General features: G+C 58.4%; 2 protein-coding genes across 15 annotated transcripts in view; one reads left to right on the forward strand and one right to left on the reverse strand.

The window, feature by feature from the left end:
• Nucleotides 1-5,746, forward strand: part of NRXN2 (neurexin 2) — a 99,511-nt gene extending 93,765 nt beyond the window's left edge. For 10 of the 14 annotated variants that reach the window (XM_055580913.1, XM_055580914.1, XM_055580918.1 and 7 more), the window contains one exon: nucleotides 5,284-5,746. In XM_055580913.1, the coding sequence (XP_055436888.1) occupies nucleotides 5,284-5,588 (305 nt within the window). In that variant the 3' untranslated portion in view covers nucleotides 5,589-5,746. Of the gene's footprint in view, nucleotides 1-732; nucleotides 742-4,701 lie in introns of all 14 variants that reach the window. The other 4 variants (XM_055580911.1, XM_055580912.1, XM_055580919.1 and 1 more) reach the window with 2 other exon arrangements.
• A 6,368-nt stretch (nucleotides 5,747-12,114) lies between these two features.
• SLC22A12 (solute carrier family 22 member 12) lies at nucleotides 12,115-19,355 on the reverse strand. The gene is given in 11 exon segments (XM_055583704.1): nucleotides 12,115-12,325; nucleotides 12,376-12,484; nucleotides 12,980-13,193; nucleotides 13,337-13,385; nucleotides 14,164-14,279; nucleotides 14,450-14,573; nucleotides 17,374-17,541; nucleotides 17,613-17,756; nucleotides 18,244-18,347; nucleotides 18,943-19,145; nucleotides 19,148-19,355. Coding segments are annotated over 11 exon segments (1,650 nt in total).
• Nucleotides 19,356-23,728: the final 4,373 nt, after the last annotated feature.

Below are 23,728 nucleotides of genomic sequence, written 5' to 3' on the forward strand. Positions count from 1 at the left end.
GGGCACCCAGGATTGGCGGATGAAGCCTCAGGCAACCGATTGTTTCGTCTCTCTCAGCCTCAGTTCTAGATGCTTCTTTGGGGGTGGGCAGATCTTGCTTGGGTGGGAATGGAGTTCCTGGCTAGATTTCCAGTCAAGGGCCTTCTGTGCCCTAAAAGCAGAAAGGGTCCGGCTTGCCAGGCCAGCAGCCCCCAGAGCCAGGGTTTGCTGGGTGGGGAGGGTGCTTGGGAGTGGCTTGTGATCTCCTTGGCCAGAATGGAATTCCTTTTAGTAAGGGAACTGCCATGCACTGAAATTCAGTTGAGGAGCAGAGGGTGAGTGGTATCTATGATAAATGCTCCTGTGAATATTCCCCCAATGCTGCATTTGCCTGAAATGGAGGAGGGGAGAAAGGCTGTCTAGGGCCCTTATCAGACCCCCAGGGGCACCCCATCCCAGTGTGCACCCTTGGAGTAGAACTGGACCCAGGACTCCAGGCACCATGAGTCTTCCTGAGTCTGCACCCCAGATGCCCAGTGGGAAGGGTGACCTGGGGAGCCCCCAGCTGGACTTCTGCAGTGAGGAGTCTCTGAAGGTTTCTCCCCTCCTCCAGGTCCCACTAACTCCTCACTGGGGCAAGCTTGCCTGACCCTTTCTGGACTGATGAATGACCTCAGAAAAATGCGGTACCATATTTTGACTGTGACTTGACCACCACAGAACCCAGGCTGGCTTAAGTGGGTGCTGGAGAAGGAAGGCAGTGTGGGGTTGCAATATTGTGTTGTCTTATGGAGAGGGTAAGGGTTGTGGGACCCAGGGGGGACATGGTGTGGGGGATGGAGGCTTGTGTTGAGGGCCATGAGAAGGGGGCATCAAGGGGCAGGTGTGGCAGTGCGGGGGCTGTGGGTGAGGGCAGGGCACCCTCAGGAGATGCTCTCAAGGCCTTGGACCCAGGGGAAAGCCCCAGAGGAGCTGAGGATGCAGGACCACACCCCGGAGATGGAGGCAAGAAGTGGCTGGGGTTGAAGGGCAGGGGCAAGAGGTCAATGTGACCAGGCCTGGGAGGGGTTGGAGGCAGGGATCAGGGAAGTGGGGTGCTTCACAGGAGGATCCTGGGAGCCTGTGTGCCCCGAGGACTTAAAGAACCAGTGAATTACAGCAAATGGTTGTGGGGTGGGGGACTCAGGATGGGCAGGACTTGTCTGTGATCCAAGGCCTGAGGCCCCTGAATACCCTCATCTAGTGGGGTGGGGGTGAGCAAGAGGGTAGACAGCTAGATCTGTGCCCTGATTGGCCTGATCAGCCCCCTCTGGGCTGTGATGTGTCCCCAGCATGGGTCTCCTGATCCCATGTCATGGGCCTGGCATTCTGCTGGAGCCCCAGCTATAGGTAGCTTGTCAAGGAGAAGCCTGTCTAGGACGAGCCTTGATCTTAAAGTCTTCAGGAACAACTGGTGGCCCAGTCTCAGAGAGAAGGTAGAGGAGACTGTGGGTGAGAGCTGGGCCCATGGAGCAGCTCCTGCCAGGCTGAACTCTCAGAAGTGCCTGCTGCCTGGGGGCGCTGGGGAGGAAAGATATTCAGAAGCCAGCTGCTCGGGCCCATGAGAGGGGCTCCCAGCCCTTTGGCTCAGATACCTAGCTTGGCCTGGCTCAGAGGAAACGTCTGATGAAATTTCCTCCCTTCCCTGGTCGAAACACAGTGAGCCCCTGCTCTCTGCCAGGTCCAGTGCTGGATACTCGGGAGAGACAGATGGGCCTTGGGCCTTCCTGGCAGGGAGTCCAAACCTGTGCCTCCAGGACAGAATAGGGACATGGTGTCAGAGGCATCCAGGGCAGAAAGGAGCATCTGGAGGTCTGCCTGGAAGAGGAGGTGCTTGGTTGGATTCAAGTATGAGTGAGATATCAGGGAAGGTGCTCTGAACAGAAGGCAAAAGGTCAGGATGAGGGCAAGTGGTGTGGGCCCTCAGTGAGTACCCCAGATGTGTTCAGGGTTCATGCAGGGAAGGGAGCCTTGTCATAATTGGGCCCAGATGTCACCATTTGATGGGCTACCAGCCTCCTCCTCAGACCTAACAGCTGAGTTTGCCCCTGACCCAGGGACCAGGTTGCTGGGCTATCCTTGGTGGGTGTAGGGTTCAGGTAGGGATGGGGGACCAACTATGTTCATCCCTAGGCTGGGAGCCAGGCCTTGGCCTGACTCTGGGCCTGGAGCCCAGTACCCTAATGTTATAAAGCCCAGAAAATGAAAGAAACCCACAGTCACATAGGAATTCATGATAGAACAGGTCTTGGCCTCCCAGGTTAAAATCGAAGCTAAGAGGTAAGCAGCCTAGCAGATTCCTGCAGGCATGGGGAGGACGAGTCAGGCCTTCTGGGGCTCCTTGTGAGACATGACCCTTCCCTGGCCTCCAAGAGCCACAGAAGAGATGGGATAGACCATTCAAGTAGCCTGACACTGACGCCTGGAAGTCCTGCCCACTCCAGGCCTCAGCATTCTCTTCCATGACAAGCTGGTATTGGACAGTCCCAGGACCACAGAACATGCTTCTCTGTTCTTGGCTCAGTTTTCCAGGGTGGCTGAGCCTGTGGAAGGCCAGGTGCTCAGAGGCTTTACAATCTGGGGTGCAGGTGAGCTCCTGCCCAGGGGGAGGTTAGATCCTGGTGGGGAGAGCAGCCTGAGGAGCTTGGCGAGGCTGTGAGTTCAATAGCAAGATCTTGGCTGAGCTGGCTACTTTGACCAAGGATGGCTCTGCCAGATTGCTGGAGCTTGTGATCCAGAGGATCAACAGAGGTGTTTGAACAGCAGGGTAGAGACCAGAGCACTTTGGGTAGGGGGAGGAGGAGAAGAGGTGCCAAGACGTGGTGGTGGCACATGGCTGGCCTGGCTGCATGGGACAGAGGGATCTGCCAATGGAGTCCTGAGAAGCTTCCCTTAGTCGGGGTGGGAGGCTTGTGGTGTGATCTGTATAGATCAAATGCTGCAGAGAGATCAGAGATAAGCACTCAGATAGGGGGCATGGCTTGAGCTGAGCTGGAAGGAGTACTAGAAGAGAAACCTACCACCACCACCAGACCCAGAGTTGCCTCTCCAAGAGGAGGGAGTGCTTCCACCAGCCCCCTAGACAGGGCTCAGCTCCCTTGGGCCCCAGACCAGTGGGTTGCAGTGTTTGGTTTGAGAGGGGTTGTCCAGGGGGCTGATGGGTGTTGTAGTTATTGACCCAGGGGCTGATGGGAATTGTGGTCCACACCCCTGTAAGGGCTAATGAGATTTGTAGTTTTCACTCTTTGGGGCTGATGGGAATTGCAGTTTCTACCCAGGGGACCCCAGCTATCAGACCTAGGCTCCCAACCCCGAGGCCCTCCCCCGTAGTTCTCCTGGGCCCTATATTAGCAAGTACCTCCTTCCCAGATGGCTGTGTATGTATTTTCTTTTCTTTTTTTGCTTTCTTCTTCTTTCCGTTGTTTTATTATTGTTTTAACAATAATAAGAAGGCCAGAGGCAGTCAAGCCCTGGCCAGGTCCTGGCGGCCCATGGGGGTTCTGGGGAGGGGGAGGGGGGAAGTCAGTGGGGGTCAGAGGTGGAGGGTGAAGAAAGAGAAAGTTGGGGATTTAGGTTAGCTCGAGAATCATGTGTTCCTGCCCAGTTCCTTCACTCACTCCCGTCTCTCCTCACTTCCCTAACTCCACATGGCTTCTCACTACCACTCCCAAAGTCCTGTGGATAGGACCTCCTCCAGTGTGTCTGTGACTCCCTGCCACTCCTCATCCCTTCCCACGTTCAATTTCTCCTCTCCCCATGGCCAACTTGCAATTAGCCCTCAAAGCCCCTTCCCACGACCATCCCCTCCCAAGTCCTCTAACCTCTGAGGCAATTCCTACACTGCTGCCTGTCATGTACCTCCTCCCAAGCCCCCTTCCCTCTGCTCCCTCCCTCCCCCCCTACGCCGCCGATACAGAGACGGTAACATTCCTCAATGCCAGCCTTCACTGTGCACATTTCAGTTTTGTGTTTAATGAGGGGGAGAGGGCACAAGTGAGGGAGGAGAGTACTCTGGAGGAAGCAAGTTGTTCAGGGAGAGAAGAGCGAGGGAGGGAGATACCAAACAGATAGACAGGAAACGTTGTACGGAAAAGTTGTTTTTTCTTATTTTTTCCGGGAGAACCCGCTTACACAGCTCTGTTTGTAATTTTTTTCTTCATGCTAAAATCACACGGCCTATTTGTTGATGTAAGTTGCCTGAATTCCGTGGTATGCTATCTTCTTTTTTAAAAACAAAAGCAAAAAAAAAAAAAAAAAAGCAAAAAAAGAGAAAAATCTAGAAAAAACCCTAAAAGATATTGTTGTTAGGTTTGTTTAAATGCTGCTCTTGTATCTGTTTTTAAAACCTTAAACCAGTAGAGTTTTTTTGTTTTGTTTTTTTTTCCATTTTTTTTCTATTTCCTTTCCTTTCTGTTCCTTTTGGTTTCTTAAGACAAACAAAAAAACCAAAACCCAGAGAGCCACAGAGCCCGTGCGTGGGGTGCCCAGAGCATCCGAGCCGCTGCCCGCTTAAAGCGCAGGGCTCCGGCCGGCTGGCGGTCGGGCCCAGCCCGCTCTAGTCTCCGCCAAAGCCAATTGGAACCGATTTGGGTGTGTGAGGCTGTTATTTCTCTCTCTGTGCCGGCCGCCTGCGCCCCGGCCCTCGCTGACGCCCTGTCTTTTCTCTTCTCTCTCTTGTTCTAGGAGGAGAGTTAATATTGCCCATAATCACGGAGGACTCCTTAGACCCCCCTCCCGTGGCCACTCGATCCCCCTTCGTGCCCCCACCCCCCACCTTCTACCCCTTCCTCACCGGCGTGGGTGCCACCCAAGACACCCTGCCCCCGCCCGCGGCCCGCCGCCCGCCCGCCGGGGGCCCCTGCCAGGCCGAGCAGGACGACAGCGACTGCGAGGAGCCTATCGAGGCCTCGGGCTTTGCCTCCGGGGAGGTCTTTGACTCCAGCCTCCCCCCGACGGACGACGAGGACTTTTACACCACCTTTCCCCTGGTCACGGACCGCACTACCCTCCTGTCCCCGCGCAAGCCCGCTCCCCGGCCCAACCTCAGGACAGATGGGGCGACGGGCGCCCCTGGGGTGCTGCTCGCCCCCTCCGCCCCGGCCCCCAACCTGCCAGCGGGCAAAATGAACCACCGAGACCCGCTGCAGCCCCTGCTGGAAAACCCACCCCTGGGGCCCGGGGCCCCCACGTCCTTCGAGCCGCGGAGGCCCCCTCCCCTGCGCCCCGGCGTGACCTCCGCTCCCGGCTTTCCCCATCTGCCCACAGCCAACCCCACCGGGCCTGGGGAGCGGGGCCCACCGGGCGCGGTGGAGGTGATCCGGGAGTCCAGCAGCACCACGGGCATGGTGGTGGGCATCGTGGCGGCCGCGGCGCTCTGCATCCTCATCCTCCTCTATGCCATGTACAAGTACCGCAACCGCGACGAGGGCTCCTACCAGGTGGACCAGAGCCGGAACTACATCAGTAACTCGGCCCAGAGCAACGGGGCGGTGGTGAAAGAGAAGGCCCCGGCCGCCCCCAAGACGCCCAGCAAGGCCAAGAAGAACAAAGACAAGGAGTATTACGTCTGAGCCCCCGGCACCGCGCCCCACTGCCAGCTGCCCCTCCCGGGAGAGCCCGGGAGGAGGGTGCGGCCCTCTCCCTGCCGGGGCCCTGGGGACCCACTCCCTGGCTGCCTCAGACTTCTCTCACGAAGAGGAAACGCAAAAAAAAAAAGAAAGAAAAAGGAAAGGAAAACCCCGTGCTCGTCCCCTTCCTCCTGCCGGCTGTCCGGCGCGGAGTTATCGTCCGTCCTGGGGCTGTCTGTCCCTCTCAGCTCTGCGCCCGCCGGGCAGGGCACGTGCTCACAGCCCTGGGTTGATTTATTTTTTTAAGGGGGGTAGTTTTATTTTGGTGGGGTTGGGCGGGAAGGAAGGCTGGGGGTTTTGTACAGTGTCCGCTACTCGTCCTGTTCATTTCCCTCCATTTTTCTTCTTGCTCCCTCTGTTCCTCCTGCCTTCCTTCTCTCCCCGAGCCCTTCAGCCCCCACCCCAGGCTTGCTGTGTCTCTCAGTCCCCACCCTCCTTCCCCACTTCTCTTTTGTGTGTGTCAGGTTTCTCCCTTCCTTTCCTCCCTTTGGGTTTCCAGAGTCGGTGGGAGAAGGGCGGGAGGGTGGGCGGAGCGGCCCAGAGAGGGGCAGGGCAGGGGCGGGGCCTGGGCGGCCTCTAGATTTCCCCTGGCTCCGCCCACCAGGAGGAGGGGCCTGCCTGGTGCCCCGCCCCGGGAAGGGGCTCGGGCCTGGGAAGGCTTGCTCTGTTGTGTGCCGCCGGGCGACGTGCATTGATGGGGAAGCTGCTGGAGGAGCAGGGTGGGGGGCGGGTGGGAGGGGAAAGGCAAATGCAGATATATATTGAAGACAAATAATCTAGATATCGCGAGCAGCAGCCTGTGGCACCCGTTGGGCGCGGGCAGCAAGGAAGGGGGAGCCAGGCATAGCCCGCGGACTGCTGGGGTCACTTCTCTGCCCACAGGCTCCCTGCTCCCCCAGTTTTTTTTCTCTCTTTGTTAACAAATGTGTCTGAGTCTTGGAAAACACCCCAACCCCGGAAATGTGTGGGAAAAGAAAACAAAAACTTTCCAAATCCAACGGTCCTGTGCAGTTTGTTCGGGTCGGGTGCTGTTGGGACACTGGTCTCAGCTCTGGGCCGGGATCTGGGCCCAGACTGGAGCCCATGAGAGCTGGTAAGTAGCGCCCAAAGGTTTGAGTTGAGCATGACTTTGAGCTCCTTGAGGCGGCTTGTCTTTGTCTCACCCTCACATCCCAACAGGTTGAGGACAGAGGCAGGGGACGGCCCCCAGCCCTGAAAGCGATGACTGGTCTCTGGCCCCACTGGCCACGGACCTTAGCTTCTCTCAGTGCCTGTGTGTGCTTAGTCGTGTCTGACTCTGTGACCCCATGGACTGTAGCCCACCAGGCTCCTCTGTCCATCGGATTCTCCAGACAAGAATACTGGAGTGGGTTGCCATTTCCTACTCCAGGGGATCTTCCCTAGCCGGGGATCCAACCCGAGTCTCTTGTGTCTCCTACATTGGCAGGCGGACTCTGGGGGTGGACAAATCCCGAGGTGGGAGCATCCTTTTGCCCTCTAGTGGCTAGAAAGGGCCTGCATTCTGGTGGTGGCTGCGTGTGCATGGGGAGTGGGGAGGACAGCCTTGACAGCCCTTGGGGGAGGTAATGTTATTCGTGGGTGGGAAGAGCTTCAGCTGCTAGTCCAAGGTCTCAAGGTGGGTCAGTATCTGAGTCCAAATTTTCCCCCAGTTCTGCCTAACTCCGGAGTCTCGGCCCCTTTTACAACTCTAGAGTTTGGACCTTGCCCCCCACTGGCTGACAGTGGGTAGCCCCTGGGGCTGCAGGTGGGAGAAGGGTCTATACACCTCAGACCAGCTGTTTTCTTCTTCATGGGGACATGAAATGGGCAGACATGCGCAGATGGGTCTGTATTTGTTCATCCACTTGGTCGAAAGGAGCTGAGACTCTCGAGGTGGAGGTTGTACATGAGGGCCCGTGCATCCTCGGTTGTACTCCCGCATCCTCAGGAGTGTGGGTGAGTCTGCATCTCCCAGGGGGCTGCGCTGGAGCACCAGGCTTTTGGAGACAGGACTCAGCCACACTCCATCACTCAGGTCTCCTCTGCCTTCTGCTTGGTGGGTCTTGCCCCCCACCCTGCTGCTCCAGGCTCTGCCTTCTCGAGCTCTTGGCTCATCGTCACCCTTCATCGCCCTCCTCCATCGCCCAATTGTGCTTCCTGAACTTCCACCCCCGGCCAGCGCATTCTTGCAACAGTTTCATAAGACTGATCCTTGTTTAGGCCTGGACACCTCCCAGCGTCCTTGGGCTCAATGCCCACCGGAACCCCATCCGGATCCACCTCATCTCCCCCTGCATCCCTCCATTCTGCGATGAAGCTTTTGTGATGGGACCCTTCCCCTCATGGGGTGTGTCCCAGTGGCCCTTAAGAGTCCTCCGTCCACCCCGAGTCCTAACGGGTGGGAGAGCGAGTCCTCCCCCAGCCGCCCCAGGGGGTGGATTTCCATGGACTTGACCTCTCCTCTCTTTCCTGAACCAGTCACCAGGAGGGAGGGTTGGGCCTCGCTTGTCTCCTGCTGCTCACAGTCTTGGAGGGCAGCCTCGCCGAGGTCAGCTGTCACCCTCTGAGGGAGCCTGCACGAGGCCAGACGCGGGGCAGCCTTGTCAGGATGTCTTGTCCCTGTGCTGGTGATGGCCTCGCCCCAGGGTCTTCTGCTGCTGCTCTCCCTGTCCAAGGAGTAGAGACTTATCTCGGGTTCTCCTGCCCCCATCACCACTAGCCAAAGAAAACAAACACAGGAGGCAGGTGTTCCTTGGTGTCAAGAAGGGAACATCCTTACTCCAGAAATTTCTAGAGTGGCCTCGAACAGTCTATCGGAGTAGGGGGTCAGAAAGAAGGACAGTGCAGGACTTGGAAGATGGACTCCCTTCTGACTCATTGCCGTGTGGCTGTGCGATTGTGTTTTGCTCTCTGTGTGAGGCAGCTAAGAGCCTTGCCGCCCAAAGACTCAGTAGTGAGGAAAGACTCCTGGCCTCTGCCACTCACTCAGTGTGCTTGTCTGTAAGAGACAGTCCCCTTGGTCTTAACCCCTTCATCCTGTGCATCTGATGTTGAACTTACCGCCTGGGCCTGACCTGGGCTCCTGGTGTCTGGCTGGGCTGGCAGTGACCCCCAGGAGAGTCTGAACAGCATGGGGATGGGTGAAATTCTGGGTACCCTGCTCCTGGACACTGGTACTTGCAGGGATGTGTCAGGAGATTCTAGGGGGTGGGAGGGAAGAATGAAGGACGGGGTTGGGGAAGAAGCTTGCAGTGAAGCCTGGCTGACGCCTTTGACTGTGAAGACCTGAGCTGGCCAGGCAGGCCCCCAGGTGCAGGAACGCAAGCTCAGCCAGCACGGGGGCTTTTTGGGCACGAGGCCTTCCTCCTGGCAGTGGATGTGGAGCCTGTGTGGCCGGCGCTGCCCCTCCTCACACACCCTCCCGGGTGAGCTGCAGGCCTGGCTGGAGGCAGGAGAATCGCCAAAGTGGGTCTTGAGGCATTTTCCTGTCCCCGCTGCCTGAGGCTTCTACTGCTATGATGGGGGGAGTGGGGGAAGGAGACTGAAGGGGTGCCTGGCAGGGGTGCCCTGCAGGGTGCCTAGCAGCTGCTGCGCCAGGAGCTCCCTGTGATGGATATCAAGAGGGAGGGTGCATCCCAGATGAAGGCCTGCCGCTCTGGTGGCAGAGCCCAGCTGATTGCAGGCCTGTGGTTGCTGCTGAGGGAGGCCCCTTTGCCCTTGGCAGGGCACTCACTCCGCCATGGTGATGACACTTTCTCCCTCGCTGCCCCAGAGGGCCAGGGCCCTGGGCCTCCCAGCATCCGGGTCTTGCTAAGTGAGGCTTCCCAAGTGGCGCTAGTGGTAAAGACCCTGCCTGCCAATGCAGAAGATGTAAGAGATGTGGGTTTGATCCCCGGGTCAGGAAGCTCCCTTGGAGGAGGAAATGGCAACCCACTCCAGTACTCTTGCCTGGAGAATCCCATGGACAGAGGAACCTGGTGGACTACAGGTCATGGGATTGCAAAGAGTTGGGCACAACTGAAGTGGCTGAGCACGTACACACGAGTTAAGTGAGGAGTGCCATGTGGGCACTAGGTGGGCCCCCCTGGGTCCTGGCAGGCTGAGACCACCTGGAAGGACCAGGAGCAAGGCCATTCTGAATATGGGCAGACAGACGGCTCTGAGCACTTGGTGAGCTGGAAGACACCCTTGGGGAGAGGAGGAGTCATCTTCCACCAGCCCTGGGGTCTGCCTTCTGGAAGCCTCTGGCCACCCTGGGGCCCTAAGGAATGCTAAGCAAGGGGAAGTAAGGCAGCGGGGGCTCAGTTGGGCAGCAGGTGGACAAGACAGAAAGTCCAGGGCAGGGGGCACAGCCTCATTTTTGGGTATCTTTACCAATGCGATCCCTGCCCCATCCCCTTTGTCCTGGGGTCTTCACTGGAGGCAGATAGCTAAAGGTCATGACCTCCCAGAGGCCCAGGCAGAGAAGACCAAGCCAGGGAGTGAGCCCATCTCCTGGGGCCAGGGAGCTGCTTCCTGATCTCCCGATAGCCTTCTCACGTGTGTGCCCACGTGTGCATGTGTACACACCACTGATGTGTGTGTGTAGACATGTGTGGCGCTCTGCTGAGGCACCTGGAAGCAAAGACACAGGCAGACCAGAGAGCACCTGAGCTCAGGTCGGGGGAGGCTCAGCAGATGGCGCGGCTGCTGGAGGCCCGCTGGGCACCCACGTGTGTGTGAGCTGGGCCATGAGAGCTCAGGGGTCATCCCTTTCCATCTGAGCCCTTGTGCCTGGTTTCCCTGTAAGTGGTGCCAGTGCAGGGGTTCTGGATGGTTCTCAGATGGTGTCTGTGACCTCCAGAAGCTTCACCGAGCGCCAGGATTGTGAGGCCTGAGCTCAGGCTGGTAGTGGCCAGAGCTGGCTCCGGAGACCTTCGGACCTGGGCTCGACTGCTGATGCTGCCCCCGTTTAGCTCGGTGTCATGGCAGTCAGTTTCTGTGAGCCTTGGTTTTCCCGCACGTAAATGGGGCCACATCTACCTCAAAGGCTTCAGGAAAAGATGCAACGAGATGATGCCTTGAGGCATCCAGCCTGGTCGGTGCCTGGCCCACAACAGAGGCTGGAAAATGCAGCCCCTGGCTGGCACTCAGGGCAGGAAAGCTGCCCGGGAAAGGGTGGCCCCAGCAAGGAGTCCCCACTTCCCCTTCCAGGCAGACCCTGGGGGCACATCACAGAGCCAGAGAGGGGCAGTTGTTCGTTTCTTTATTCGCTCTCTCATCTCCCTCGCACCACTGCCCCTCTGCTCTAGGGGAGCTGGGGACATGGGGACACCCCACACTCTGGGAACTCACAGGCTGGTAGGCTGGGGGACAGGCGTGTGGTCACAGCCATGTGAGAATTTCACTAAAGCCCTGTGTTGGGCCCTGGGTCTGGGAGGAGGCGGGGGTTGTTGTCAGGGAGAGAAGGTGGCAGAGGCTATCCAGACTGAAGACATGGCCGGGTGGCTGGAGTGGGGAGGGCGTGGGAGGGACTGGAGCCATCTTTCTGATGAAGCTGAGGATATGAGACTTCACTGTTGCTCTTGTAGAGCCCCTGGGGTGCAGTAAAAAGCTGGCGAGGTTGTGAGGGGCTGGCGGTCAGCCTCCAAGCTCAGGGGCAGTGAGCGGTGAGGAAGCACGTGGTTGACTGTGGGCTCTGCTCCTCTCTGCGGCCTTGAGGGAGGGGCAGGTGACGGTGTACCGGGCAGACTCCTGCCAGTCACGCCATCCTTTGCCCTTTCTGTGTTGGAGGCGGCTCCTTAGACAGTGAGAGACCAGGCTCAGCTGGAGGGGCAGCCCCCAGGCCCTCCGGAAAGGAAGGCCATTGCTCTCCTTCTGCCGAGAAGTCATCCCATCGCAGGCTTCCCAGGAGGCTTAAAACCCTGTGGAATTCAGGACAGGGTGTCCCTGGAAGCGTGTTGCCTTCTGTACCACTCTGTTCAGGAAAGACACGGAGGGGTTGTGTCTCGTGGGTGCAAGTTACTACTCCTGACCTGTGTCTGTCCTGAGGACTCAGGAGATACGGCTGCCCTGCTCTTGGGCACGTGATGGGGGATGGATGGGGAGTGACGCCCCTGATAGGCATCTAGGGGCTTTAGGAGTAGAGTCTGGGGCCCATGAGAATGTCCAGTACCACTTCCACACCCTCAGCTCTCCACCTCACAAAATGCTGCCCCCTTGACCTCTCTCAAGGTGGAGCTGGGGGTAGGTGGGCCACTCACGTCTCAAATGGCAGAATGAAGGGCAGGGGACCAAGTCCACACTGTCAGCTGGGAGACTGAGCCCTGGGTCTCTAGTCTCCCAAAGAGGTGCTGTGTGACTCCAGGCCTATCCTGTCCCTCTCTGGGCCTCTGTTTCTCCCTTTGTCTGGCGATGGGGGTGGGTGGCCAGGCCTGCCCTGTTCTGGGGCTCCAGGGAGGGTGGAGGGAATGGTCGGGGCTGCGTCCACTCACTGCCTTTGCAGGTCTTGGATGGTGTCGGGCAGCGGCAGGTTCTGGGTCTCGGGCAGCACCAGCAGCGCAGCCAGGCCGCTCAGCACAGGTACCACCCTGCACACCAGCAGGGGCAGGGAGTCGCCATAGACGCGCAGCAGCCGGACCAGAGGCCCCAGGATGGCTCCTGCTTGGGTGGCCATCTGGCACAGGCCCCCAGGGGAGGCCACGCCCACAGCACCCTCCCAGCCCGGAAGTCCCGCTTCTGTGGGCCTCACCTGAGCACAGTGGGGAAGAGCTCGGTGGTGTAGATGGCAAAGCAGGTGAAGGCAACCCCCATTCCCCCGAGCCCCAACACGGCAAGGGCTGAGCATAGGGCCCCCATCTCTGTGGATAGAAATGGGGTTGGCAGGCTTGTTGGCGGGGGTCCCGGGCTTTCCCCATGATCTTCCAAATGTCTGCTTGTCACCTCCACCTGGGTGTCCCCAGACCCCACACATGCACTGTGTCCTGAGTGACTACATTCCCTGCCCCACCACCCGCCGCCCGGTCTGCTCCCATCCAGGCTCCCAGATCCAGACCCTGGGAGTCCTCCTCCACCCCCTCCATTTCTCTGCCCTTCCCAACAACCCCCCCCCACCCCCCCGCAATCCCAGCAATCTATCACAGTTATTATTCTGTCTCCACAATTTTTCATGATGCTGTCCAGTGTGGACCGCCACCATCTCGTCCAGACGGCCCAGCAGCCTCCTTCCTAAGTGGGCCCTACTCTAGTCCAGTGCCCTCTTGATGGGGGAAAAAGAGGTCTCTTTTTGTGGCCTAAGCTCTCCCAGGTAGGGAACCTCTGGCTGCAGCCACGTGCATCCAGGCCCGCCTGCTCACGGTGGGGCACCAGTGTGTTGGCCAGGATGCAGAGCCCCGCCAGCACCAGGATCACAGCCTGTGTGGGCCGGAGGCCCAGGTGGCCCAGCAGCAGCAGGGTGCTGACCTTAGGTGGGATGTCTGCGACCACAATAAGGGCTTGGAGCAGGAAGACGTTGCTGCCTAGGGCCTGCAGGTCCAGGATCAGGCCGTAGAAGGTGAAACCAAGGGCAAACTTGAGGGTGAGGGTGCGCAGGTGAATTCAGGCTGGGGATGGGGCAGCTGGTTTGCTCTCCGACCTGCTTCCAGCCTCCCCTGCTGGCTCTGTACCCATTGGTGGGGTGGTCGCTATGGACTACATTTCTCAGGTTCCCTTGCCAGTGTCATGTCTCCTGAGCTTTGGCCAATGGGAGGCACTGGGGAGAGACTGGAGGCAGGACTAGGGCAAAGCTGAAGTGTTGCTCCCTCTCCCTCTCTGGGCACCTTGTTGCCAGTGGCTGCATCCCCTCCATGGCTCCAGCTTCCACTGACCAGCCCCTTTCTCTGTGGTTCTGCCTCCTGGTCTCTGATAACCCCTCTCCCTCCTCTCTGGTTCTTCCAAACTAGGGTGCGTGCGTGCATGCTAAGCTTCGTCAGTCGCGTCTGACTCTTGTGATCCTATGGACTTAGCCCACCAGGATCCTCTGTCCATGAGATTCGCTAGGCAAGAATACTGGAGTGGGTTGCCATGCCCTCCTCTGGGGAATCTTCCCGACCCAGGGATAGAACCTGGGTCTCTTACGTCTCCTGCATTGGCAGGTGGGTTCTTTACCACTGGCGCCACCTGGGAAGCCCCAGGGTAGATGTGCCTTTCTGCCGCTGAGTTCTCCAACTGCCTCCTCTGTCTGTTGGGCTCTGCGGTTCTCCCAGCAACTTTGCTATGTATCCTCCTTACTAATCTCTCCTGTTGACCTGTCCTGGCCTGAGTCCTCCTGGCCCCGGGGAGTTTCCTGTGGGAGCCTGATGGAGGGAGTCGGTGCTGCAGGCCTGGTCTTAGAGGCCCTCTCAGCCAGTGGGGCCAGTAGAAGAGTCAGCAGAGCCAGTGGATGCCAGCAGAGCCCTGACTCCAGGCTCCCTGGCTGCTGGTGGCCCGAGGATCGGCCAGAGGCGGAGGTTGGGGCCGGGTGGGGTGGGGGTCATTAAGCGCACGCTAGAGGGGCATCTACCCGCACAGGATGAAGACACAGGTCCGGAGGCCCAGTCCAGGAGTGTGGAGCAGAGCGACCAAGCTGCCAGGAGTCTGGCTCACACTCAGCTCTTCCTGCTTGGCTGAGTGCAAGACCTGGATGGAGGTGGGGAGGGTTGTCAGCATGCGGTCACTGGCCTGGCCCTCCTCCCTACGACCCCCATCCTGGGGGCCTGGGGCCCTCCGTCCGTCTGCCAGGGACCCTGTTCAGGGACAGGAGAGGGTCTGAGGGTCGAGCCCTGGGGGAAGGCCCAGCCTCGCCTCACCTCGACGGTCAGCGCGTCCCCCACTGCCCTCTTCCCGCTGATGGTGGCCACCTTCTGTAGCTCCCTCAGGCCCTGCTCCAGCCTGCCCGTAATAAGGAGCCATCGTGCTGACTCTGCCAGCCACCTGGGGTTGGGCAGAGGGAGGAGAGCAGGGGGTCTCTGCCTGTGCCCCCCCAGGGCCTGGCCTGCACGAGCCTGTCTGCCCCTTCTGCCAAAGGAGCGGCCTCACTGGCTGCCCCAGGCTCAGGGTGGCTGAAGTTGGGGGGCAGGGGGGTTGGCAAGCAGCAAAGGGCGCTGGCTGTGGGAGCCAGGTCCTTTCTGTCTCCTCCCTTTCTTGGGCTGGGGTTGGGGGTCCCTGTCCTTCCTTCCTGCCTCCCTCCTGACCCCGAGGCCCTTCCCCCGGCCTCACCTGGGAGCCAAGGCTGGGAGGGCCTGCGTGCAGTGAACACGCCCCTGATGGCTCCAGGACCACCATCCTGCAGGCCCACCAGGGTCCCCCACTGTCCAGCCCTCCCGAATGTCACAGGGCCCTCATGCCCGCCTTTCACCCCATGGCCACTCCTTTCTGCCTGAGCTGGCCCCTCCCCTGAAGCCCCTTCCTGCAAACATCCTCACACTCATGGTGGGGCTCAGACCCCCTCCACCTGCACCATTAGTCACCAGCGCCCGTCGCCTCTAGCGCCCCCTGCCGGCGACCAGCCCACGGCCCTTGCCTCACTTTTGGCCCATTCGCCCATGCCAGGCAACAGTCACCACCTCCTGGGTGCCAGTCAGCCCCACGCCTCCCAGCGCCCCCTCCCCGTGGCAGGACCCAACCCCTAACACTAGTTTGTCTCCCAGCCCCTCAACATCAAGCCCAGACCCCCTGCACCATCCAGGCTTCGGACCCCTTTCTGTGCCCACCACCCTGCACGGGCTCCTGCCGCTGGACACAGGTGCCCCAGCCAGACACGCTCCCCCCACAGCAGGTGGGGCCCTGAGGTCCTTGGGGGTTTGCAGAGCCAGAGAGGGGGATTCAAGTGCACATCGGAGGTAGAGTTGACAAGACCCTGTGACCTGCTGGACTAGGTGTGCGGGAGCCGTGAAGGAGAGGGAGGTGTCAGGGCGACTCTGACTCCAGTACCTGTGGGTGGGGGCTGCTGTCAACGTTGGGGAGGCCCCGGGGAGGAGCGGGTCTGAGGAGATGCCACGTTTGTGATGCTGAGACAGTAGTGATGGGGACATCACCCAAGTGGCTGAGGCCGCAGAGAGGCAGGCCGGGGCGGGGGTGGGGGCCTGCAGCATTTGGAGGAGAGCCATGGGCACAGGGGAGGTCCCGGGAGAGGACAGCGGTGCCCTTTCATGGGCTGCAGGGCCCGACGACAGGTGGCTAGGTGAGGGCGGTGGGGTCATTGGCGTGGGTTGGCACGTGCAGACGCGTCTCACGACAAGAAATTGGGTTGGAAGAGAAGCAGAGAAGCTGGTGGGAGCTGAGTGGCCGTGGGGTCCCCTCCTCAGATGGGCCCCCTAAACTGAGTGGTCTGTGATACTCTGATGTATGGGATTTCTCTCCTGCTCATCGCTGTCTCCCTGGGCACAGCCAGGGCCCCGGCTGTGCTGGTGCTCAGTGGCCATTTGTTGGAGTGATGAAGTAGCGGAGTCACAAACGCACGTGTGCCCATAGCCCCTGAGTGGGCCTGTCTGCCAGGGCAAGCGGGCCAACATCAGCGCCGGGCCCTGGAGTCTGCCTCACTGACCTCTGCCCTTCACTCTCGTGATATGGGGGCCAGTCTGCCAACCCCGAAGGCCGCCGGCCGGGTAGAGGTACCTCTGCTCAGAGCTGCTGCATGAGATGTGATTGCCTCCTGCTCTGAGGAGTGACTGTGTTCTCGGAGTGGGGTGTGTGTGTGTGTGTGTGGTGTGTGGGTGTGTGTGTGTGTGGTGTGTGTGTGTGTGTGGTGTGTGTGTGTGGTGTGTTTGTGTGGTGTGTGTGGTGTGTGTGTGTGGTGTGTTTGTGTGGTGTGTGTGGTGTGTGTGTGTGGTGTGTGTGTGTGGTGTGTGTGTGGTGTGTGGTGTGTGTGTGTGTGTGCGTGTGTGTGTGCGTGTGTGTGTGGTGTGTGGTGTGTGTGTGGTGTGGTGTGTGTGTGGCGTGTGTGTGTGTGGCGTGTGTGTATGTGTGTGGTGTGTGTGTATGTGTGTGTGTGTATGTGTGTGGTGTGTGTGTGTGTATGTGTGTGTGTGGTGTGTGTGTGTGTGTGTGGGGTGTGTGTGTGTGTGGGGTGTGTGTGGTGTGTGTGTGTGTGTGGTGTGTGTGTGTGTGTATGTGTGTAGGGTGTGGTGTGTGTGTGGGGTGTGTGTGTGTGTGGGGTGTGTGCGTGTGTGTGTGTGTGCATGCGTATGTGCATGCGTGTGTGTGTGTGTGGTGTGTGTGTGTGGGTGTGTGTGTGTGTGGTGTGTGGTGTGTGTGTGGGGTGTGTGTGTGTGTGTGTGTGGTGTGTGGTGTGTGTGTGGGGTGTGTGTGTGTGGGGGGGGTGTATGTGTGTGTGTGTGGTGTGTGTGTGTGTGTGGTGTGTGGTGTGTGTGTGGGGTGTGTGTGTGTGTGTGTGTGTGTGTGTTGTAGCTTTGCATCCCATCCGCCCAGACCTGGCCTAGTGCTGCCAGGCCTGGCACAAAGGAGGGGCTCAGAACACGTGCCCGGAGGCACACATGCCAAGGCAGGCAAGGACAGGAGAGGGGACGGGCTGAGAGGTGATGGGAAGGAAGGGGGAGGAGACCCCTGGGAGGAGCAGGGGAAGGAGAGGCCCTGGGTCGGGGTGGGGGGGTGGTGTGGGGAGCTGGGGCCATGCCAGGCTCCTGTGGTTCCCCTCTGGCTTTCTGCATCCCAGGCCTCTGCGCCCAGGGTGGAGGGCGGGTCTCCTGCAGGGAGGGAGGGGGGCGGCACCCACCAGGAGTACACAAAGCAGAGGAAGCAGGGAACGGAGACAGCCAGCTGCTGCAGTACGCCATAGGCCACCGCAGCCAGGAGGACCCGGCCGAAGGTGTAGCCCAGGGAGTTCAGAGTCACCACCAAGACACGGGCTTGTGCTGACGTCCACTCTGCCACTGCAAGACCAAGTGGGTTGGCCTGGGAGCCTGCACTAGCCTCCCTTGCCTGGCCAGGGTCGGGGACCTATGGAGAATAAAGGTGTTCAGCGTGGTACCCACCACGGTGAAGGCCGCCAGGAAGCGGAAGAGGCAGTACATGGAGAAGGTGGGGGCGAAGGCAGCCGCTGTGGCTGCCACGGCCACCTGAAGGTGGATCCAGGTCAGCACCCGCCGGCGCCCAAACCTGCGGCATGCACACGGGGAGGGCGGCCAGGTCCACGGGGTGCCACGGCGCTGGCCATGGGGGTCTGGACCGCTGGAGCCTGCCCTCTGTTTGCCCACTGAGCGACTCACGGGTCCAGACCCACATTCTACATCCACGGAGGGAGGGCTTGTGAGCACAGGAAGAGCCCCCTGAGGCACTGGGCAGGAGGTGAGCTCCCCATCAGCAGCGGCAGCCAAGAAGCAGCTGGCCAGCCAAGCAGCAACCTGTGGCTGAGCAGGCTTTAACAGTGAATGTTTGATGAGAATAATGACCTTTCATGGCCCCAGAGGGGAGTCGGTGAGGCCGAGGCCCAGAGAAGGACTGAGCTTGCTCAGCGGCACAGCTGGAGGGTCTCAGGAGAAGGACCCGCATCAAATGGAGTTTTCTCCCCAGACCCTCCAGCTCAGGGCCAGTCAGGGCCCAGAGTCTCCGGGCGCAGCGGCAGCGAGGGGTCTGGGCACCTCACCTGTCAGAGACTTGGCTGCACACAGCCGCTCCCACCGGGTTCCCGGCCAGGTAGATGGACTGCACCATGGGCTTCAGGGCCTGAGCGTCACACACCAGGTCCCACTGGTGGGAGAGGAGGGGGCCGGGCATCTGAGCTCAGGAGGCTGGAAAGGGGCCAGCGGGGGTGCTAGATGGGAAGGCCCAGGGAGCTAGGGCTGGGTGTCCGGCCCGGTGACCTTGGGGGTCATCACCCCTTGCCTAAGCCCCTCCTTAGCTCCCTGTTGCCCCAGGTTCGGGGTCAGGCCCTCTCTGGGCTCCTTCGCCTCGTCGCCGGGCCCTTCTACAGCAGCCACCCGTGCTGCTGCCTTCTCCCGGCTTTCAGAGGCCGCTTCCCTCTGTTTCATAGAGTCCCCTTCCTGCTTGCTGGCGGGGCCGCCTCTCCTGTCTCCCACATCCGCTGGAGGCTGCCTCTGGGAACCCAGTGACTCTTTGCGGAGTGCCCCTGAGGCTCCTGCAAGCTCATTCCTGCCATCAACCCTGGTAGGACGATGCGGCCAAGGAGGAACTGGAAGCTGCCTGTGAATGTGGAGGCCAACGGTGGTGGGACTCCCCCTGCCGTCCCTCAGGACTGGGCCATTTTGAATCCAGCCGACTGTGATCTGTGACTTTGGCCTCTAAGGTGTCAGGACTTGGGGAGGGTCTGAGGGGAGGCCCCTGCCTTGGTCACGATGATGGAGGTGAAGACGCTGTGGTTGCAGACCCAGCCGTCCACACACGGCTCCGTGTCGGCCTCGCTCCAGTTGGTGGCCGTGGCGTTGGGGTCCAAGAGCTGCCACCGTGGGTGGCAGAAGCGGCGACATTGGTGGGGCCCACGGTTGGGGCCCGGTGGGATGGAGACAGCCAGGAGGGCCTGGTGTCCGGGGCCCCGGGGACACTGGCCTGGGCCGTGCTATTGTCCGGGCGGGGCACCCAGCAGCAGTGGCCGGGCACGGCGGCCGAGAAGTTCTCTGGTACATTCTGAGGGGCGAGCCACGTGATGGGGACCACCAGGGCCACCATCTGGAGAACCTGGAACCGGCCCTGGCTGCCTTGAACTCCTTGAACTTGGTCAAGGAGTTCAGAAAAAGCCATGGCACGGATGGCCTCCACTGGATGGCAGAAAAAGCCTCCACTGGAGGCTCCAGTGGAGGTGCCCACCTCACAGAGGCTGCCCAGGGCATGGCAGCGGTGCCCACCATGCAGATTCAGCCCGGGGGTCTCTGGGCGCCATCGCTCAGGGCGGCTCTGGCTGGGACCTGAGTCTATGAGCGTGACCTTTAAGCCACCAGCACCTCCCCGGAGACACAGCTGACCCTGGGCCTCTGGGAGAAGCTGAGTTGGGGAAGTGGGGAAAGAGGAGGCTGAAGTCACTCAGCCTGGGGTCACTGTGACCAGGTGACGAAGAGGGCTTCATCGTCACTTCCTCAGGTAAAGTTTAACCCAGCTCTGAGGGAGGGACAGATTCAGAGGTCCCGCAGCTCCCACCCTGCGTGGGCTAGGCGGCCTCGGCTCTGCCCCTCTGCAGCCCTGCCGCCTCGTGCCTGCCTGTGCCAGGGGCACTGAGGGCTGACCCAGGAGAGGTGCTGCCCGGGGTCCTCTCAACCTGGGAGCTGGCGTGAGGCTGGAGCAACATCCGTGCTCTGTGAGGACTCTGTGTGTGTGTGTGTGTGTGTGTGTGTGTGTGTGTAGCCCGAGTCACCAGCAGGCATCCAAACCCCATGCGTCCCAGCCAGCGTGGCCCAGCCCCCCACCCACGGCCCCTCCCTTCCGCGTGTCTGCTGTCATTAATGCCCTCCCCCCACACCGCTTTGCTCTCTTGAGTCTTTCAGTGTCTCCAGGCACCCCGTGGGTTCCTCAAGTTCAGCATCACCCCAAGATCTCTGTCCCCTCCCCAAATCCACTCCTAGATCCCTAATCTTGTTTCACATCTCCCGCACCCCACCTGCCAACCCCTCCAGTGGCCGAGCCCTGCTAACTCCTCCTCCCCCACCTCTGTCTCTACAGCTGTCCCCTCCCTGGTCTCCCTGCCCCTGTTCCTGTCCCTTCAGCCCATCCCCACACTACAAAACCCTCCTGTTGAATCCTGCTTAAAAGCCAGGGGCCCCCCTCTCAGCAGTGCAGCAGGAGCTGGCCAACCTCCCACGGCCGAGGTGGGGTGGGGAGCAGTGCACGCTGGGTGGGGTCTCAAGAAAGACTGGACCCGAGCCAGGAGAGACCTCCTTGGTTGCAAGGGGGTTGATTGTCCAGGTTAAAGCCAGAGGCCACATTCCCAGGTGGTGTTAGTGATAAAGAGCCTGCCTGCCAATGCAGGAGATATAAGAGATTCGGGTTCGATCCCTGGGTTGGGAAGATCCCCTGGAGGAGGGCACAGCAACCCTCTCCAGTATCCTTGCCTGGAGAATCCCAGGGACCGAGGAGCCTGGTGGGCTGTGGCCCATAATGTCACAAAGACTCGGACATGACTGAAGTGACTTAGCATGCTTGCATGTATACACGAGTACACAGATGCATGTGCCTATGTGTGTACACGAGTGCATGGATGTGTGTGCACATCTATGTACGAGCGTATTCAAGTGCGTGTGTGACATCTGGCAGGTAGATGGTGGGCAGTGGAGCAGCAATGGTGACCCAGCTTGTTCTCATGTGTTTTGGGTGTGAGGCCGCCCCCTCCCCCGCCCACTACTTCTTTCTGTCTTGCCCACTCTTCCCTCTGCTCATTCATGTAGCTCGCAGGTACAACCTGTTCACCTCCCTGGCCTCTGTGCCCCAACCCACCCACTCCCACGAACACCCTGTATTGGCCCAATGGGCTCCTGCCGTTGCTCAGACAGTGCCCCTAGCCTGAAATGCGGTCTCCTGGCTCACCCTGGGCCACATCCTGCACGTACCATAAGACCCTCCTCCTCCAGGGAGCTCTCCTGGCCTACTCCTGCCTCCCCCTGGAGCTCAGAGTGGGCAGTGGAGCCCCATCTTCACACCGTCCTGCACTTTCTGTTATTGTCCAGCTGGCCTCATTTCCATCTGGTTCATGTTGGGCAGAAACCCTTCTTTAGAGCATTCTTGGAACCCAGGTTTGGACAGCAAACAAAGGTTCCATGAAGACATGCTTCAGCTGGTTTTAAAAATAACTTCTTCCCCCACCCCCCATAATAAAATTAATGTATGCACCTTCCAAAAAATTCAGAAAATATTGAAAGGTAATAAGAAAACGAAGATCACTCCTAAAGTCACCAACCATGATCACCACTGGTAACACTTTGGTGTGAATACTTCCACACACTATTTTAGTCAATGTGAGTTTGATCCCTGAGTTGGGAAGATCCCCTGGAGCAGGAAATGGCAATGGCACCCCACTCCAGTATTCTTGCCTGGAAAATTCCATGGACAGAGGAGCCTGGTGGGCTACAGTCCATGGGGTCACAGAGTTGGACACGACTGAGCAACTGAGCACAGCACAGCACGTTCTGCTTCAGAAGTTTGGAATGGAAACTAAGCTTAACATCTTTTGTAAAATCCAAGCAGAAGTGTTACGAAGTTTTTTTTATTTTCCAATTTTCATCTTATTCATAATTTTAAAAAATCTATTGGAGTATAGCTGATTTACGACGTTGTGTTAGTTTCGGGTGTGCAGCATGGTGATTCAGCTTCATATATATATATATATACTTACTTTTATACAGATTATTTTCCCTTACAGAATATTGAGTTGAGTACCCTGTGCTGTGTAACAGGTCCTTCTTGGCTCTCTATTTTATATGTACTAGTGTGTATGTTAACCCCAAGCTTCTAATTTATCCCCAGCCCCTCCCGCATTTCTTCTTAGGTCACCCTAAGTCTGTTTTCGAAATCTGTGAGTCTTATCCATTTTGTACATAATGGATAAGATTATGTACATCCATATACATGCATTGGAAACCAAAGTCCTAACGACTGGACAGTCCCAACTTAGCTCTTTTAAAAAATATTTATTTTTCTGCAATGGGTCTTAGTTGCGGCCCACAGGATCTTCAGCCTTCACTGCGGCTGTGGGCCCTAGTTCCTTGATCAGGGGTGGAACCCGGGCCCCTTGCGTTGGGAGTGCTGCGTCTTAGCCACTGGGCCAGCAGAGAATCCCTTTTAGTGCTTTTCTAAATGTGAGAAGGTGCATGAATTCGAGTTCATAAAAAATTCCTCCTGAAAGTAGCTAATTATCAGAATGCCTTTTCTGCAAGGTTTCCAGGGCATAAAGTACCTCATGTTGATCTTTGGCCTCAATTTTTTTTAGGACTATTGTAGGTCCGAGACAATAGTGGCTAATGACTTGATTCTTGTAGAAATGGACGGCAGGCAACATTCTTTATTTTACAATCCCTTCCCTTTCGATCTTAATTTCAACCAAGGTTTAGGAGGGGTTCTGTGTCCAGTTTGTCCAACCACGCTAGGAATGCTCATTTCAGGGTCAGGCAAGGATTTTGCTGATCGGCCTCTCAGTGTGCTGTTCCTGGATTAGGCCCTTCTGGTGCATGCATGCCCAGTCGTGGCCAACTCTTTACAACCCCGTGGACCTGCCAGGCTCCTCTGTCCATGGGATTCTCCAGGCAAGAACACTAGAGTGGGTTGCCACTCTCTTCTCCAGGGGATCTTCCTGACCCAAGGACTGAAGCCCCGTCTCCTGTATCTCCTGCATTGGCAGGTGGATTGTTTACCACCGAGCCAAATGGGAAGCCCTAGGCCCTGTTAACAGTAGCCAAAAGCCTCTGTCTTACTAGTTTCTATGGTTCAGGAAATGGTTCTGCCTTGTTGCTTCTTCCCGTGTTTAGTCGCACTACCACTGATCTTATAGAGCTGGATATTTTATATATCGTTTCAAGGCCTCTGCTCTGTGTGCTGTGTGCGTTCCGTCGTGTCTGACTCTTGGTGACCCCTTGGACTGTAGCCCACTAGGCTCCTCTGTCCATGGGATTTCCCAGGTGCTGTGGCCGGCACAGCAAGTAGGCATCGAAAGTGGTCGACACACGGTTTGGGAAAAAGAAACTAGAGACAGAAAGAAAGTTTTAAAGATGGGACTCGGGGACTCAAGACCTCTTGGATCAAGAGCCCTGTTCCTCGGAGCCACATCACTTTTATTTAGTTTCTTGGCAAGCAGAAAGTATCTGCTGTGCTACAATGAAGTCAGCCTCCTGTGTCCCCAGTCATGTCTCCCGTTTTATTGATTACTTTAAACTATCTTTGTTATTTTCTTGTACAAGGGCTATCACCTGGCTGGAGGTCATAGACCCGCACATGCCTTGGGAAAACATCTCAATGTGTGCACAAGCAGCGTTTTGAACTTGTGCTGACCCGGCGTTCCAAGGTCCACACTACATTTTTCCTTAGCAGGGCATGACAACTCCAAATGATCAACCTGATATACTTTTATTTGGGTATGCTGTACTGCTATATTTTGCTTTTATTCTTTTCCCATGGTGATTTTCTCGTGGCTTAGC

The sequence above is a fragment of the Bubalus kerabau genome, chromosome 5, assembly GCF_029407905.1.
Source record: "Bubalus kerabau isolate K-KA32 ecotype Philippines breed swamp buffalo chromosome 5, PCC_UOA_SB_1v2, whole genome shotgun sequence".
Lineage (NCBI taxonomy): Eukaryota > Metazoa > Chordata > Mammalia > Artiodactyla > Bovidae > Bubalus > Bubalus kerabau.